The 19,294-nt window shown below is 37.1% G+C and overlaps 1 protein-coding gene across 1 annotated transcript; it reads right to left on the reverse strand.

Moving 5' to 3' along the window:
* Nucleotides 1–350: 350 nt before the first annotated feature.
* Nucleotides 351–3,663, reverse strand: LOC129896696 (aspartic proteinase 36-like). The gene is made up of 10 exons (XM_055972640.1): nt 3,370–3,663; nt 3,074–3,203; nt 2,663–2,910; nt 2,330–2,554; nt 1,599–1,761; nt 1,453–1,526; nt 1,284–1,374; nt 797–869; nt 606–677; nt 351–524 (listed from the first exon to the last, which is right to left on the reverse strand). The coding sequence occupies exons 1-10, from the start codon at nt 3,582–3,584 to the stop codon at nt 385–387; spliced, it is 1,431 nt and encodes a 476-aa protein (XP_055828615.1). The 5' UTR covers nt 3,585–3,663; the 3' UTR covers nt 351–384.
* Between the last annotated feature and the right edge of the window lie 15,631 nt (nt 3,664–19,294).

A 19,294-nucleotide genomic window follows, 5' to 3' on the forward strand; every position in this document is an offset into this window, starting at 1 on the left:
CAATATGCATGTTACTTGTCATTTGGGATATGGGTTGGTCTATCTACTGGTGGGTTATGATAATAGGTGTAATCATGACTCGAGCTTTTGATCATGATAGTTGTAGCTCAATCACATTTTTTTAATAAAATAGTATTTATATGACTAAATGTTTCACTCATGGACACAAAATGCAATGCGCTTATTAATTAAAACAAATAGGGCATTAGATGAATTTGAGATTAAAATAAAATGATGATGAAATGGAAAGCATCCATTGCATTAGCTGTGTATGATATTAATTCAAAAAGAAAGAATAAATATTTGAGAGCAAAACCGATTTGTTGTAAGAATAAAAAATTAATGTTGGATTGTTGTATATATGTAATAGTGGTACATGATGGATTAGTTGAAGAAATAGACTATGAACGAGATAAGTGAGAAGAAGAATGTAGAAGTGGTTGTAGATGCTGATGAAATCTTATGGGCGCCCACTGTATACACATTTCCAGAGCTATCATCTTTCACCTTAATGTTGGAAGAGCCTGAAAATTAACCATTGTATCTAACTCAAAATGAAAACAAATTGATACATTCGAATCCAAATATATTATAACTATACTCACAGTCATATTGAGTCCAACCAATCGTCTTTTTTTCAAGATCATATAGAACAAGTTTGTTTGATAACACAAGATCTGCATCAAAGCAAATGTTAAGTTTCATTAAATGCAGTAACATAGTCAAAATTTATCAAGTACTTCTATTTTTCTTCTTATTTATCTAGAAAATGTAGAAGAGGGAGGGGTAACAAAACCTCCTAATAGAAAAAGTTCATCTCCATCCTTTCCTTGCATTCCCTTTTGCCAACCGATACACCATTCATTTTCCTGCAATATTGAGCCATGAGATAAATGATTAATTATTGTTGTGTCCCGTATTGGTAGCTAAAAAGATTGGAAAATGACATAAAATGTGTGATATATTAATAGTGTGTGGCTTTTGGGGATAAACCGTGAAGATTTTCCAAATATAACACCATGTTAAGAGTATATTTGGACCCTAACATTAATAATATAAGAGGCTGATAATTCAGATGTTATCTATGCTGGAAAAATCACCCCTACAGCCTACTACCAAAACTTGTCGACATTTATTTAGATCTTACCCCATCCTATTGCATAAAATGAATAATATAGAAATAAATCAAAAAAAATCATAGTGGTTAGACAAACACATGCATATATATACTGCTGGAGGTCATGTAATCCAAAAGAGATAGAATGCATAGAAAGATTACTTACACGAATTTTAAAAAGATAATCATGGGGATAGGCTGTCAAAGAAAGATTTTCCAAAAAGTAAAACGATACAACTGGGAAATCATCGTCAACACTGCACCATACCAGCTGATTAGACCAATATTGGGTAAATCACAGTAGAAATAAATTTTACAATTTCTCAGAACCTTACTTTCCATTGTACATAAAACAATCGAAGTCCCCGTCATGATGGTGAGTCTTTAACTCTGGTTGTTTTGCCATAAGCTAGAGAAGGATAAAACAATGAAAAAATCAAGTAGTAAAGGAGAAATAAATGTAATTCCGAGTTGAGGTTACCTTGATCAGGAGAGCATTATAGACCTTGCTTGGAAGATATACTAAGGTTGTCCCGCTGTCAATTATTGCTCCTTTACTGGACTTCGACTCAAATATGGAAGATGGAATGTTTAGAACTTCACCGCCAACCTCAATATCCTTGAGAGAAATAGTATAATGTTCCCTAAAGCATTTCAATTCAATCATCATTTATCATCTTAGTATGTTTTTTTCTAACTAGATGTCCTACTGCTTGTGTAACTAAGCACCAAAATAGTTCTCCTTTTTTCGAATATGTATATATATATATATATACACACACACACAATTCTCATTACACTCTTAACTACCCACTTTACAACCTTTGTTGTTATCTCCATTAGGTGGTAGTTAAAGTCAAATCACATTTACAACGTCTTCAAACCATATTTATAATTGATCCTCTGTAAAAGGAGAGGTGTTTTGTGTTTATTGAAATATCTATTAGTATTTGTATCCTAGTTAGAATTTAGTCTAAAAATAGGACCTCCTCTATTTCATTAATAATGTGTTGCAGTTTTAGGGCACAAATCTTAATCAAATAATATATCATGTGTAATACATTAATAAGAGCAGAGAAACATATCAAGTATGAAGTTATAGAACTTCACTAGTATTAGTGTTAAATTAGAACTAAATTTTTGAGCACTGAATCATATTTTTTGCATATAAAACTTCACATACAACACTTTGAATTCATTTGCCATACATACCGATTTGGGAGTAACGGGGTTGAATTTACTTTTGGCTCAACTACTTGTCCAATAGCAAATATACCACCTCCATTATCTCCATTGAGGCAATGTGCAAACATTCTTTTTACGGTTCCATCAGCTGCTAATTGGGAGATGACGGAATTGTTTGCTGCTCCAAAACCAATTATCCCATCAACTGCATTAGTAGATGTACCTAGTTCTCCAGATTGTTTAGACGAGCACCTATGTTGGATAAAAAACAGGTAACATAGATGTTTGTATAGAACATACATACATACATACATACATACATATATACATAAAATATAGGAAATAAGACGAATTACGTACCCAAATGCTATGTTTCCCTGGAGGGGTGATGTTTTATAGTCTCCAGAGACTTGATCCAAATAAATGTTATCCTTTACAAAGTATCCTCCAGATGAGCTACCATCTCCATATGTAACAATATATTCACACGGTTTTCCCACTTTGCAGTCTGAGCTAGTTGTTTCAAACATTGCAGTGCAAACATCTTGCTCACAGGTAATAGATTTTCCACTTGTTGACGCTTGTAAGTTATATTGTGTCATCTCTATCTATTACCATTATTATATAAGAAATTTATTAAATATAAATACACACACACAAACACACACACTCACTCACATATATATATGTACACACACATATATATATGTGTGTACATATATATAAATGAAAGACATATTGCAAGAGGATCATATATACACACACACACACCCCGAGTTTGCTTCTTGTTGGACATTTGTTACAGCCTGCACAGTTTACCCATAAGAGGTCACTTCCAGTATCAACTTGAACATGGTAATCCTTTGAAGGTGTCCCAATTGAAATCTTAGTGAAATACAACCTACATAGCAAAAACAAATAATTACAGAGAAAGCAAATACTTCTTTTCAATACAAATAAAAATATTTTAAAATGTTTGTTGCATGCCTTCGTAATAAACATGCATAATGATCATTTTTTGGCATGATCACTACTGTATTATAAATTAAATTGATATAGAAACTAACGCTGCACCGGTGGGACTACCACTACCGCCTAATTGAAAGTCGGTTGCACTGAGCATTCTACCGTGACGACGGACATCGTGGGCTTTGAGGTCTTTCAAACCCAAGCCTCCACGCCCACCAAATTTGTGCTCCACATTGAACACCACATTTCCCCCCCTCGCATGGCCCAACAAAACAAACAAAAGAACCAAGTACCCGTTTCTCCTCAAATCCATTATCTTCACCAGTACAGCTAAGGAAGGGATTAATTAATTTTTATTTTTCTTTTTTTTTTCTTTTTTCTTTTTCTTTTGTTGGTCTGGGCCTAAGAGAAGGGAACATGAGAGATGGGGTAAATGAAGGAATGAGTAAAGACTAAAGGGAAAATGGAAGGCCAAAGAGGGGAAAATAAATGAGAGACACACAAAAGTCAACAAGGAAATGACATGTGGAGTGTTAAAATACCTTCACTTCCCATAAATCTTTCGTGGAAATATTCAAATTCCTTCTCTCTATCATATTATACCAAACGTGAGAAGCTTCAAATACAGAGTTAATCCCATATTAAATTAAAATATTATATAATAATTAATAAATTATTTATTAAATAATAATCTTATCATAAAATATTACCTTATACTATACTAAATACTAAAAATAGAAACGTCAATATACCTAATTCATTTAGAGAAATGAAATGGTTCTTTGTGAATTAATTTATGATTCATAAACAATTCGGTATATGTGAGGACCCAATTCCTTGAATCATAATGATACCTTCCATAACCCACAAGATAATAAGCCAATCCATACTCCAGAATAACAAGTAACAGGCATATTGGATAGAAATAATAAATAATATATATAATTTAAAGAACATAGTGGAAGAAGGGAAAAATGAGAGAATACATACATTACAAAATGAGATCAAATTCCAAAACCTAGTAATCACATGTAAGAGAAACAAGATGTACAAATTCGAGCAGTGGAATAAAAAGATATAGACTCGTCTCAAATACAAAAGACTAGCCAAAAATTAATCAGAAGGAGAGAGGTATGAAATGCCATGATCACAAAAATAAATGTAAAGTGTAGTATGAGTACCAAATAGGTATCCAGTAGGCATCTGTCACAATTCAATTTCTTGAGTTTTGATGGAACCTACTTAACCCACCAAAAGGTAAGTCAACCCGTAACCCAAAATAAAAGACTAGTAATGGGCTTAAGGGTAGAAACTACACACAAATAAGAAATTATAATATAAAAAGAATAGATAGGTGGAAGACAAGAGAAAATAAATATATATAACTAATCCCTCCCAGAACCTAGTAGTTACTAGTACATAGCTGACTAAACAAAAATAGTACAAATCTCAAAAGTGGACCATAGAAACAAGACTTGTCTCAAAAATAAAAAACTAGTCATGTATATATATATATATATATATATATATATATATGCACGAATAGAGAACAAAATATACAAAATACCAAGTGCTCACTCCCATTTCCGGATAAAACTTCTCCAAGGTCGAATCAATGTTGGCCACTAGTGGTATGACGTGCATTACAAAAATAAATGCAGAGTGTAGTTTGAGTACCAAAACAACTGATACCCAGTAGGCGTCATAAGCTTGAAAAGGTAAAAGAAATATGAAAAGGAAGAATAGGACAAAACAAGGTCAAGAACGAAATTCTAAAGTAAAGTAATGAAATGCACACAACTGTAGAAAAGATCCTAACTAAAGTAATCTACAAGCTAACTACAACTAACTAACCCCCAATAAGCCCAAAAGGTACCCTCATGCAAAAGTTTAAATAAAAGCCCGAGCGGATCCCTATAATTCTGATGGGTACACAACATAGCTTAAACTAATGAGAACTAAACCCGCAAGTCCCAAAGCTAAAGAACGTAGTACCAAAACCTTAACCATAACCAATAGAGTCTGGAAGTACAGAATTCAGACCTTAAATCGGAAGCTCATCAAGAGTACCAGTCTAGTCGAGGCCAGACCTTGAATCTGGATGCCCGCCAAAAGTATTAATGTGGTCAAGGCCAGACCTTGAATTTGTATGCCCACCAAAGGTATCGCTCTGGTAGAGGCAAGACCTTGAACCTTGATGCCCACCATAAGTATCAATGTAGTTGTTGAAAGTGCTTCCAAAGGTCTATAGTAACAAATATCCATGGAATGACGTCCACATCTAGCCTAATAACTGAAATAAGCTAGGCCGACCCAAAACCAATCTTGAATCATGAAATGGAACTCAGTGTTGCTGTAAAACATGCAAAGTTGTAGAATCGGGACAGTAAAGATAGAATAACATTGGAGCAAGAGTAGCACGTAGATAAGGCTCAAACTACCAGAGTCAACTATTCTAGATGAGTCTATTACGCTCTAAGCTGGCTGAAATGGCGTCGGGGCAAAACTAAGGCCTATCGGGTCAAAATCATGCATTTCTAAGGCAAGCCCTAATCAAAGCTAAGCTAAAGTCAAACATGCTCCAAATATACAATAAATAAAGTATACAAATACACCACAAGACATGGATGACCAACAAGGCAAGAAGCATGCTCCCAAGTACCCAATAGAATCTCAAACTAAGCATGAAACATAATTTCTAAATGTCTAAGAATAGTTTAATCACTACCAACCCAAATTCCAACTAATCAACAAGAAATAACATTTCAATCTCAATCTAAAGAGGAGAAAGCCGTAGCCTACTAGTAGGTTGTTCACGCGTGCTCTAAAATCACTAAACCAGAGCTTTCCCTTCTGAACAGACTTTAAATGTTGTCATATTATAAATATAGGTACACAACATTAATACGTTCATTTTGACATTAAAATTACTAAAATAGGAGACATACAAATTTTGGAGTCAAAAAGGGAAATATGAGACCCACTATAGTAATTTCAGAATTGACTCCCTGAAAAGGTCCTAAACACATCTCCAAACATATTTTCTAAAATGTAACACAATTCGGAGCTCGATACAGCCCCAAACTAAACATGCAAGAAAATCATAAATTTAAGCTAAAAGGATCACCATGGAAATAACTAATTAGTGATATTTACCTCAAACGATGCCTTCCCGATAGTTTCCCTACACAATCTCCAAAATATTACCCGCAATCCTTTCTTTCAATCACCAATTTTAGACAAGAAATGAGAGAGATATGGCCTTTTGAATTTTGGGAAATGAACTTGAAATTCGTCCTTGGTCTCCATTAAAAGACAAAGGATTTGGACTTCATGAATGTTGCCTAAGTGGCCCATGAACACGGAAGTCTCAAAACTTGGCCTTTGCGAATGAGGAGGGTACTTTCCCAATGCGCAAGGCAAATGCCTTGTTTTTCATGAACACGACAGACCTTCCACGAATGTAGAAATCAACTCAATCATCCTTCGTAAATAGGGCAAGGGTCCCGCGAACATAGAGACCAATTCCCTTGGCTTCCATTAATATAGTCCTCTGCCCGCTGACGTGAAGGGAAAAATTATCCTGCACCAGCATAGTGCTGTAGCAACACTTTGGCCAAATCCCAAATCTCCGACGGGTTGCTCAGGATTCGTTCAAAATTCTGTGCACGCATATGAGATATATTACCCCATCAAATTCAATATTCCCGACTCAATGGCGCATTCAAAATACCCATATGTAGTCATTTTAATGAAAAATGAGTCCCATACTCAAATTTCATAGTGTGCCTTAAGATTAGACTAAAACCTTTGGGAAGCGAATGAAAGGTCGTTCTAAACCAAACTTGACCTTTAAAATTAACCGCACTAACAAATTTTCATCCGAGCACATTTTTAATGAATGTTGACCAAAGTAAACGTTAGGTAATATTTTAAAGGCTAAAATACCAAATGGACTCAAACTCATACCGAATGCCTTGATACAAGTATTGACCATTCTAATAGCCTAATTTGGAAATTTCAAAGATGATGGAATCGTCGAAATTATATTCTATGGTCATTTACCTATTTTTATAACCGAAGTCAACTTTCAAGCTTTAAAAGCTCCAAAATAGTGAAATGAGACTAAAACCTAAATGAATGACCAAGCAACCGAAATGTCAATGCCAGCAAATCATAAATCACTTGAGGTCTCTATAGTACCCTCTAAATAATGAAAAGAAGGAATTAATCTTAAAATGACCTTAAGAGTCATTACAACATCATAGGTCGACTGAGCATGAAAAGTGAGATTTAACAATATAGAGGTCCAATGAATGAAATTCTACTAAGAAATGCACACAAGTCTAGGAAAGAACAAAAAGGCAAGCTAATAACTAACTATAATGTTACTGAGCCCCCATTAGCTTGGAAGGTGACTTGTGTGCAAGTTTAAGTAAACTCAAGCTAACCCAAATAAGCCCAACGAGTATACAGAAGAAAAAAGGATGTGACCAAATGAGATTAGAATGTTCCATTCTGAAAAGCCACCCCCGTACTCGAACCGTGGCTAAGGCACCTTAAAGACCCAAAAAGGAATTACCATGTCAAAACTTGAACCCAATGAATAAGGGTAATGCCCAGACTTGAATTGAGAGTGTTAAGGATATACAAGGACTATAACTGTGGCTGAAGAGGTACGCAAGACTCAAAACATAACTGAAGAGATGTGCTAGGACTCGAACCGTAGCTAAAGATATACACCAAGACTCAAATTGTAGCTAAAGAGCTATGCCAGGAGTCAAACCATGACTGAAGAAATCCGAAAACCATGCCTTGAAGTTGGGACAACACAAGCAATCATGGAGAAATCCCATATAGAGTGACATCAGTAAATCACTCCAAGCTCAAACCCATCCAATTCTAAAAACTCAACTAATCCTTAAATCCCAACGGAATAATCACCCAAGGCCAAACATCGAGGCAATTATTGATAAAGGTTCATGAGAGCTGAGTTACCACCTAGCTAATCCTCAAATATCAGATTCAAGTCTTTTATACCAGTCTACAGATAGCTAAGCCATCCAAAACTATGTCAGATCAAATCTAAGTCCTATCGGCTCTAAAATGCAAGTCTAATGCAATACTAGCCTGTATCTAGGCTAAGGAAAATAACAAGATTAACTAATGATAAACAAATATAAATGAAGTCCAAAAAGAAAGGATGATTGAAAAGAGTGAAATAAACATTCTAATAGTCCCAAAAACAATAAATATAACTTAAAACATGATTACTAAATAAACTTGATTAACTAGCAGCCAAACATAAATTCAAACTAATCAACATGAATTGCCATTTTCAAGCTCAATCCAAAGATCAGGAAGCCATAGCCTACCTTAAAGATGATTGCACTCTCTCTAAAATCACAATTATGGAGTTTTTCCCTTTCGGACAACCTGCGAACACTGCCGTTCTATTACCAATATGATCACAATGTCCATGTAGTAATTAAGACACAAAAATTTCAGCAACTGGAGATGGACCCAATAGTGGGTCTAAAATAGAAATTATGGAACCTACACCAAGAATCCCAAAATTTACCCCGTAAAAGGGTCCTCATTGAATCAAAAACTTGTATCCCGACAATAGGCACAATTCGAGCTTGGAATCGAACAGAAATAGCCCATGTAAGAAAACACTATATTAACAGAAACACAAGGGTAGGGAAGCCCCATTGGAACGAGTTTTACCTCAAATACAAGCTCTCCAATGACCCCTAAACATTCCAATGCGGTCATAGGCTTTCTGGATAATTAGCAATAAAAATTGCCCAATTTGGAGGTGTGTAGCTTGAGTTATGATGTTTTGAAGTGTTCAGAATGAAGTTGATCGCGATATGCCCTTTATTTGAAAGACAAGTCAAATTGACTATTGCGAATGAAAAGGGGAAGCCCACAATCCTAAATAGGATCCATCCCAGGTTATCGCAAAGATGGAGGCACGCTTGTGATCGCAAAAGGCAATTGAACTGCCCTCCACGAACGCAGCTAGGTACCAGCTTGAGTGAAGAAGGGAAAGGGCCTACACCTTAAGCCTTCGCAAACATGGATCTTGGATTTCGAACAGGAAGGCCTATCCTATTTTCTACCATGATCGTATTTCTAGGCACACAAAGGCGAAGAGTTACTGGAACCTGCACTAGATAATGCACATCAACTGGTTTTAGGAAAGTCATCTGTAAGACCCCAAAATTTAGGAAGTCCTAAAATGAGGAACCAAGGATGAAATTTCAGGAAAATGCAGAAAATTGACACCAGTGCTGACCACAGAAGGTCATCACAGGCCTTGGTGATCAACTTTTGTGGAAATTTAGAAAATCAAACCTGTAGGGAAGGAACCACAATGAAAAACCACAGATCGTAGTGAGCACCACGGACTGTGGATGACCACCATGGGCCATGGAGCTCTCCATAGAACGTGGTGTGTTTCCATGGTGGTCTTACTACAAGCCTCCTGCAAGGCCTACACCACGTCCATATTTCACAGGTTGTGATTCCCTTCACAAACCTTGAAGGTCTCCATGAAAAAAATTTAGAAACCGTCCTTGCAAACTCCCCAAAACCTTTCCCAAGTTAATCATCACAGGTTCCCACCACGAGCCGTGGTAAGCATCACGGACCATGAAAGGTCTTTGTAAAGCCAGTTTGGCCCAATTGTAATATGAAGGCTTATATTATTATGATATTTACATGTTATTTTATGGGATTTGACCTAGCACCGAATGTAGCATGTAGATGGAGATCCAACCTAAGGGGTCCTTAAGTAAAGTCTCATGTTGCATTAACTATGCGCCAACATAAGAGCCTTTGTAGGCTAATTCGGCTTGTGGATCCACAACTATCCGCTAAAGTTAAAGTTAAATAAATGATTAAAGTTGATGAGTTCTACTCGAAAAGTACTCTCCCTGTGCCAATATAAGGGATTATGTTGGATTCCATGTAATAGCTCACATAATCTTAAATGTTGGTTAAGGTGATCGTACTACAAAATGAATGCTTTAAATATTAGTTATATGATTGATTAGTCACGCATTGCACTATTTATGTTATATAAATGTTCTAATGTTTCTTAATGTTAATGCATGCCTACATACTTAGTAAATTTAAAGTACTGCATACTCTTCAGCCTACATGATATCACTATGTAGGGACCAGTATTGCTCCACACTCTCCTCCATATGGCTAGTTGATTATATTGAAGGCTACATAGTTGGTGAGTTCCCATGTTTTAGGAATAATATCTCCTTTCCTTTTATTGCATATGACATATATAGACTTATGGTCATCTTTTGGTATTTTTGACACTATATTCGAGGGTGAGCTAGGGACATGTCTTAGCCCCTTCTAATTCTTTTAGTAGAGGTATGCTTGGACATGAATGTATGACGTTTAAGTTTGACTTCTGTCTCCTATTCTATGTAGAATCCCTTAGTCCCATTATCACCTCTATTTCTGCTTGTTGTTCTTGAATGTCACTCACTACCTATGAAAAGATACAAGAATTCTAAGAGGCTTGGGTGAGGTATCTCTAAGTGTATTATTCACCATTTCATGTCTAGTCCTACGCTTGTGTCGTGACAAACTTGGTATCAAAACTTGAGGTTTTGAATGATTCTCAGAGTCCAGCATACTGTGTGAAATAGGGTCTTATTTATGATTGTGAAGCATACCACAACTATGAATAGAAGATTATGGTACGTTAAGGAAAATTTTTAGTTCTTTTAAATTCATAGAATGTCCTAAGACTTCCTTTAACTAATGCCTCATTTTATGTCTTCTAGATCATGCCTCAAAAAAGAGTACCTCCACCTCGCAAGGGGTTGTTGAAGAGGTTCAAGCTCCTCTGGTTCCCAAAGATACACATCTTGAGGAGGGAGTGAAACATACAGAATTTCATAACATCATCACATTGTAGGCTCAAGCCGTAACCAACCAAGGAAATCAAATCGTTGCCCCTCCATCTCAAGTGCCTACTTTGGCTGCTAGGATTTGAGACTTCAAAAAAATCAATCTGCCCGAGTTTGATGGTTTTAAGGTAGATGAGGACTCGATAGAGTTCATTTATGAGGTCTATCTTATAGTGGCTATCATGGATGTGCCTACACATGAGAAGGCCGAGCTAGTGGCCTATCAACTCAAGGGTGTGGAAAGGATTTGGTATGAGCAATGGGTCATTGAAAGGGGTAATGATATGGAACCTATCGAATGGTAAGAGTTCAAAGGTGCCTTCTGAGACCATTTGTTTCCCTTCGATCTAAAGAAGGAAAATATCCAAGAGTTCATCAATATTTGCCAAAGGAGTATGAGTGTGAGGGAGTATGCCCTCAAATTCACCAAATTGTCTTAGTATGCCCCTTCATGGTCTCCGATCCAAGGGAAAGGATAAGCAAGTTCATTTCTAGAGTTTCTAGCATGGTATCCAAAGAGTGCAAGATAGCCATGTTGGTCAAAGAAATGGACATCTCCCAACTTATGACATATGCAGAACAAAATAAAGAAGAGAAGTTGAGAGAGAGGTTAAGAGGGTTCAAGAAAGATAGAATTGATGGTGGAGGGTTCAATTCTCAAAGGTCCACTTTTGGTAGTAATTGTAATGGCCAAGGTTGGCAATGATTCATGGGGCAAGGTTTCACCAAGGACAAGGGTTCTAACCCAATGGTTCCAAGATGGAATGTTGGCGCTAAAGCTTTCCCCGCTTGTAAGAAGTGTAGGAGAACTCATAAAGAGAAAATGCTTAGCCGACTCCAATGCATGCTTCAAGTGTGGCATGCCAGGCCATCATCCTAGAGATTTAGAGGTGGTGGTGGCATGCCTCAAGGACAAATTTCTCATGATCAATAAGCTCAAGGAGGTGTCTAATGCACCAACCTCTTTTATGCTTTGCATGGGAGGCAAGGGGTTGAGGAAGCACCAAATATTGTTACCGGTATATTAATGGTATTTGCTTTTGATGTGTATGCATTATAAGATCCGGGTGCAAATTTGTCATTTGTTACTCTATTTCTTGCTAATAGGTTTGATGTGTCACCCAAAATTCTATTAGATCCTTTTTGGTGTCTACCCCCGTTGGTGAGTCGGTTGTTGCTAAAAACGTCTATAAAGGTTGTCCCGTGTCTATCTTGTATAGAGTTGTTCCTTGTGATATCATAGAGCTTGACGTGGTAGATTTTGATGTCATAAATGGGATGGATTGGTTACATACATCTTATGCTTCCATAGATTTTAGAACTCATCGATTTAAGTTTCAATTCCCAAATGTCAATTCTTCCCTTTCAAATGGCCCCAGTAAAATTAAAGGATTTAAAGGAACAATTGAAAGATTTGTTGGAAAAAGGGTTCATAAGGCCAAGTATTTCACCATGGGGTATTTTTGTGGTGTTTGAAAGAAAGAACGATGGGTCCCTTCAAATGTTGATAGTCTACGTACAGTTGAATAACATGACTATTAATAATAAGTAATCATTCCCTAGTATAGATGATTTCTTTGATCAATTACTAAGGGCAAGTGATTTCTCCAAGATCGATCTTCGGTTCGGTTATCATTAACTAAGGGTAAGGGAGTGTGACATTCCCAAGATGCCATTTCGAACAAGGTATGGTCACTTTGAGTTTGTAGTGATGTCATTTGGGTTGACAAATGCACTGATGGTGTTTATGGACTTAATGAATAGGGTGTTCAAAGCTTACCTTAATGCTTTTGTGGTAGTCTTCATTTATGACATTTTTATTTACTTTCGGGGTGAGGAAGAACATAAGAATCATTTGAGGTTGTGATTCAAACCTTGAAGGACATGCAATTATTTGCAAAATTTAGTAAGTGTGAATTTTGGTTGAAAGAGGTGGCATTTCTTGGTCACATAGTGTCTGGTGATGGGATCAAGGTTGATCCTAAGAAAATAGAGGCGGTCAAGAATTGGCCTAGACCATTGTTCGTTTGGACATTAGGACCTTTATGGGTCTAGCCGATTATTATAGAAGGTTTGTTGAAGGTTTCTCTTCAATCTCATCTTCTATGACAAAGTTAACTCAAAAGAAAGAAAAATTCCTATGGATGGATGAGTGTGAAAATAGTTTCCAAACTTTGAAAGATCGACTTACCTCCGCTCCTATCTTGACTCTACCGAAAGAATTAGAAAGATTTATGGTTTATTGTGATTCTTCAAAGATTTGTTTGGGTTGTGTCTTGATACAAAATGGCAAGGTTATAGCCTATACTTCTAGGCAATTGAAAGTGCATGAGTATAACTATCCTACCCATGATCTTAAGTTGGCGACAGTTGCATTTGCTCTAAAAATTTAGCGGCGTTACCTCTATCGGATACATGTCAATGTGTTCACCGATCACAAGAGTCTCCAATATGTGTTCATCCAAAAGGACCTCAATCTAAGGCAAATGAGATGGCTTGAACTTCTTAAAGATTATGACAGGAATGTGTATTGTCTTATGGGTAAAGATAATGTGGTTGCCGATGAATTTAGTATAGTTTCTATGGGAAGTATGGCTCATGTTGATGAAGGAAAGAGGGAATTGGTAATGGATGTTCTCAGTTGGCTAAACTACTGGTGAAGTTGAGTGGTTTCGATGATGGTGGTATAGTTTTTCATAACGGGTCCGAATCATCTTTGGTGGTGGATGTTAAGTCCAAACTAGACCTTGAACTAACATTAGTGGAGTTAATGAGGTTGGTAAAAGAAAAGAAGGTAGAGGTCTTTTCATAAGGGGGAGATGGTTACTTCACTACCAAGGCTGATTATGTGTTCTGGATGTGAATAGCCTAAAGAGTTTGATTTCGAAGGAGGCTCTTAATTCTTCATACTCTATTCATCCTGGTCCGACTAAAATATACTAATACTTAAAAGAGATCTATTGGTAGGTGGGCATGAAAAAGGACATAGCAAGGTTCGTGGCTGAATGCCCAAATTGCCAACAAGTTAAGGCCGAACATCAAAGTCCTAGTGGCCTATGAGAAGACATTAAAATCTCTTCTTGGAAGTGGGAAGATGTGAATATGAAATTTGTAGTGGGTTTGCCTCACACTCAGAAATGTCACGATTCAATTTGGGTGATTGTTGATAGAATGACTAAGTTAGCTCACTTTCTATCAGTCAAGACCCTTATAGTGCCAAGGACTATTCTATGTTATATATTTGGGACTTGTTGAGGTTGCATGGTGTTCCCTTGTCGATTATTTCAAATCATGGTACCTAATTTGCTTCCTACTTTCGGAGATCATTTCAAAGGGGTCTTTTTACCAAGGTGAGCTAAGCACCGAATGCCATCCTCAAATTGATGGGCAAGTAAAACAGTCACTTTAGATGCTCGAGGATATGTTATGAGTTTTTGTGTTGGAGTTCAAAAGAAGTCGTAATGATCATCTACTACTTATTGAGTTTACCTACAATAATAGCTACCACTCAAGCATTGAGATGACGCCGTTTGAGCTTTGTATGGGAGAAGATGTCGATCTCCTATTGGTTGGTTTAAAGTTGGTGAAATGACCTTGTTGTGTCCCAATTTGGTGCTTCTTTCTTTAGAGAAGATGAGAGTCATTAGAGAAAGGTTGAAGATGGGTCAAAGTCATCAATCATCCTATTCTGATACTAGGAGAAGGGATCTTGAGTTTAATGTGGATGATTAGGTATATTTAAAGGTTTCACCCTTGAAGGGTGTATATCTATTTGGTAAGGAAGGAAAATTGAGCGTTAGGTATGTAGGGCCTTAAAATATTTTTAGACGGGTTTGTAAGGTCTTCTATGAGTTTGAGTTGCCTTTGGAAATGACCATGGTTCATCCGGTGTTTCATGTGTCTATGTTGAGGAAATGTGTGGGTGATCCTAGTTTCATTTTTCCTTTGGAAGTAGTGAATGTCGAAGAAAACCTAAACTATCAAGAGGTCTCGGTTGAAATTTTGCATCGGTAAGTTAAGAGATTCAAGAACAAAGAAGTTGCATCTGTTAAAGTTCTTTTGGAGGAATCAACAAGTTGAAAGCGCTACATGGAAAGCGGAAGCGGATATGATGAAACGTTACCCTCATCTCTTTCACTCCACTCAAGCCTTAAAGTACTAAGTTATTTATGCTTAAATGATTAAGACTCCTATGTTTCTGTTCTCCTAAGTCTTTATATGCATGCATGTTCATGAAATTAAATATTTAAACAAATGTTTTATGTTAAGATTAAAGATCTCATGTGTTATGCAATTCAATTGTCATTATATTCATGTTGGGTTGCTAGTCTTCGTGATGTGTCCTCTTATATTCTAATGATTCTCATTCGAGGATGAATTTTCCCAAGAGGGAGATATTGTAAGACCCCAAAAGTTAGAAAGTCCTAAAATGAGGAATAGAGGATAAAAGCTCACAAAAATGCAAAGAATTGACACAAGTGCTCGAAAGATTATTCTTTCCTCCTCGACAAAAGAGGGAAAAAAAGGTGTGTGGGAGAAAGAATTCAAAAAGGAGAGAAGATTTCATCCACCACAGATGGTCATCACGATCCTTGGTAATCACTAGGACCATGGTGGAGATTCAGTGAATCAAACTTGTAGGGAAGGAACAAAAATGAGGGACCAAAAATTGAATGAGCACCACAGACCGTAGTACCCTCCGAGGTGACCTCTCCCTAAAGTTCTCTGGAAACATTCAAAGGTGAGGACCATGGAAGACTACCACGAGCCATGGAGCTCTCCATGGACCGTGGTGTGTTTCCATGATAGTCACTGTGCAGGCCTCTTGCAGCACCTGCACTACCACCATATTTCATGGGTCGTGATGCCTTTCATGGACCGTGAAAAAAGTTCGAAGACCCTTCCTACAAACTCCCAAACACCTTTACTAAGTCAAATATGATAGGACCCTATCATGGGGTGTGGTGAGCACCACGGACCGTAAAGGGTTTCCGTGAAGCCAGTCCGGCCAGATTTTTAAAAGGGACATTTTCTTCTTTCCTTGTGTTTTAACTCAAAGTGAGGTCATTTTGAGGGAAAAAATCACCTATCTAATAGACCCTAAATCCTTTCTACACTCATTCACTCTCACTCAAGTTCGAAGACCCAAACCCTTATCTCTCAAGTTCCCTCAAGTGTTCCTCTTCATCTAGAAAGCTAGGGTTCATTCCAAGAAGATCAAGTCTTTTTCTGTTTTTTATTTTTATTTTAATGACCCTTGAGTGGGTCTGAGGCTTACAACACCCACAGGCCTTAGCATAAATAGAAAGTAGCAAAAGTATAGAGGAGGGGGACATAAACCTTACCTCCGAGCCTAGGTGGTTGATAATTCAACTAACCTATTAAGGTCTATCGACTCATCCCTGATACTATCAAAATGTAATCCTAGATACTAATCACCTAAAAGAGAGGACTTGTCTCAATACAAATATCTATGAAAACTTTAAATAAGGGAGACTCTCCCCTTTTAATGTAAAATAAAAAGAAAATATGACACTTATGACCTATTCAACGGAGCTTTAACCGAACATAAGATATAACTAAATTGAACAGGAAAGAGTAGCAAAAATTACACATAGAGAATTTAGAGACTTCTATATCAAATTCAAAATACAACAAGTCAAGGTGGTTGTTTGATCCTTTTTATCTTTCTTCTTCTAGAACTTGCCATCCCTAGCTTGTCTAACTTGAAGTAGCCTTTGGTTTCTTGTGGAAGTTGATGAAGATTGTAGAAGTGTTGTATATTCTACAATATATGGTTTTACTTAGACAATATGTCTATAGTGAAATTTGCTTCTCGGAAGACATTTGTGCATTGGAAGATGGACCACAACCTGCAGCTCTATAGTACACCTGTGAATGGTCCAAGAAGGTAACTCCATCATCTTTTGATTATGTTTGCATTGGAAGAACTCTAGGAATTGGATCAGTTGCTGCAGCTCTGTAGTATACCTGCACAAAATTGGCAAAAGAGAGGAACCTACATTATTCCTATTTAAGTAGAAAATAAGATAAATGAGGTATTCTAAGTTCTAAGAACTGTGGGAGCATGCAAAGTAGGTGGTGGACTTTATGTTTACCCTAATAGAAACCCAAAATTATAGCTTGCTAGACAGATCCCTTAAGGGGATTGTTTGGTCCTTTTCATCTTCTTTCTCCTGAAATTAGCCATTCCAGCTTTGTCCATTTTGAAGTACCCCTTAGTCTCTTTTGGAAGTTGGTGATAGTTGTAGTAATATTGTGTGTGATCAACAATGTGGCTTTTCTTTGAAAGGGTGTCTGTAGGGAAATTAGATTCCCTAAAGACATGTCTGCAGTCAAAGAGTTCCATCAGCTTAACCAATTCCTGCAGTTCAATGATGTAGCTATGGAAGCTCTATGGAGGCTTGATGTCATGTTGGAGCCACTTGACCAGAGTCAACTTCAAGGAGTACCCTGCTGTAACCATGTTGTAAGCACCACAAAATGCCAAAAGTTGCTGCTTGCACTTCAGCTTGGTTATTGGAACCAAAGCCTAAGGGAGTGGCAAATACATAAATCAGCACACCCTTATGATCCTTCAGAATCCCCCTGCCCCTATCTTTCCTAGATTATCAATTGCACTACCATCTGTGTTAAGTTTGACCAAGGTGGGAGGGGGCTTGGCCCAACATACTTTGATTACTCTCATCTCATGTATGCTATTTTCAATCATGATAACTAGTTCATTCCAATTACTAGGCCAACCCACACAAGGGTACATAGTAGAGATCAACATATATAAGTCTTTGATAGTGGAGAAGATTACTCAGGTAGTACTGGACCTCTTCCTCCGATATTTACTAGAACATCTATTCTTCCACACATTCCAACATATGAATATGGGAGTAGCTTGAAGGATAAGTTGTTGATTAGAGTTGTTAGGCTTAAAGGTCCACCATTTCATTAAAATGTTCCTCAGAGGACTGTCAATATGCAGGATCCCCAACCAGCTAGAGAAGTGCTTCCAAATGTACTTAACAAATCTTTTTGATGCAAAAATATGGTCTATATTATCTAAGAAATGTCTGAAACAACAAGAACAGACTGCTGGTGGTACCGCAAAAGTAGTAATTTTTTCATTGGTAGGAAGTTTGTATCTCAGGGCCCTCCAAAGAAAGAATAAAGCCTTGAAAGGGATATTATTATGCCAAGTCAAAGTATCAGTCAAAGTCTTGCTCTTTTTCTTTCTCACATGTTCCCAAGCTGATTTGCAGGTGAAGTTTCCATGTGACTGCAGCTTCCAGTGAGCCTGATCAAGAGTACCTTGCTGGAACCTAATTTTAATGTCGAGAAATATTTGGATCAAGTGTTGGGGAGCTAGTTGTCTGACTTTCTCTTCATTCCATCTTCCATTACTCAGAAACATGGAGACAGTAGAGTTGTTGAGCCTTGGAATATATTTATTGTGATTGGCTAAAGGACCAACTCCCAACCAGTCATCCCACCAGAAACTGCAGCACCCAGAGTACAAAGTCCACTGTATAGAGGATCCATATCATCCTTATTCTTTATTATGTTCTTCCATATGAGCGATTGGCCTGTGTTCCACTTTTTTATGATAGGGTGGGCTCTTTGGAAATATTTAGCTTTAAAGAAATCTCCCCATAAAGTTCTCTTAGACCTGAATATTCACCAGTTCTTGTATTGCAGGGCTAGGCAAATATCTTCCAATTTTTTGACACCAATACCTCCTTCCTCATATGGTAAGATAAGAGTTTCCCATGAGGCCCAGTGGTACTTCCTTTTCTCTTTATCTAAACCCCAGAAAAAATCAGCAATAAATTATTTGATCTACTTTAAAGTAGTCCTAGTAGGGGTTATAGTAGACAATAAATGTATAGGGAGTGACTGAAGCACTGATTCAACCAGTGTCTTTACCCCCATAATTCAGCATTTTTGTCTGCCAACCTTGGATTTTAGCAATCACTTTTGCAACCATACTTGTAAAATAGATGATCCTTTTCCTTCCTATGTACAATGGACATCCCAAGTAAGTAATAGGACTATGTGTACATTT

Source organism: Solanum dulcamara, chromosome 7 (assembly GCF_947179165.1).
Source record: "Solanum dulcamara chromosome 7, daSolDulc1.2, whole genome shotgun sequence".
NCBI lineage: Eukaryota > Viridiplantae > Streptophyta > Magnoliopsida > Solanales > Solanaceae > Solanum > Solanum dulcamara.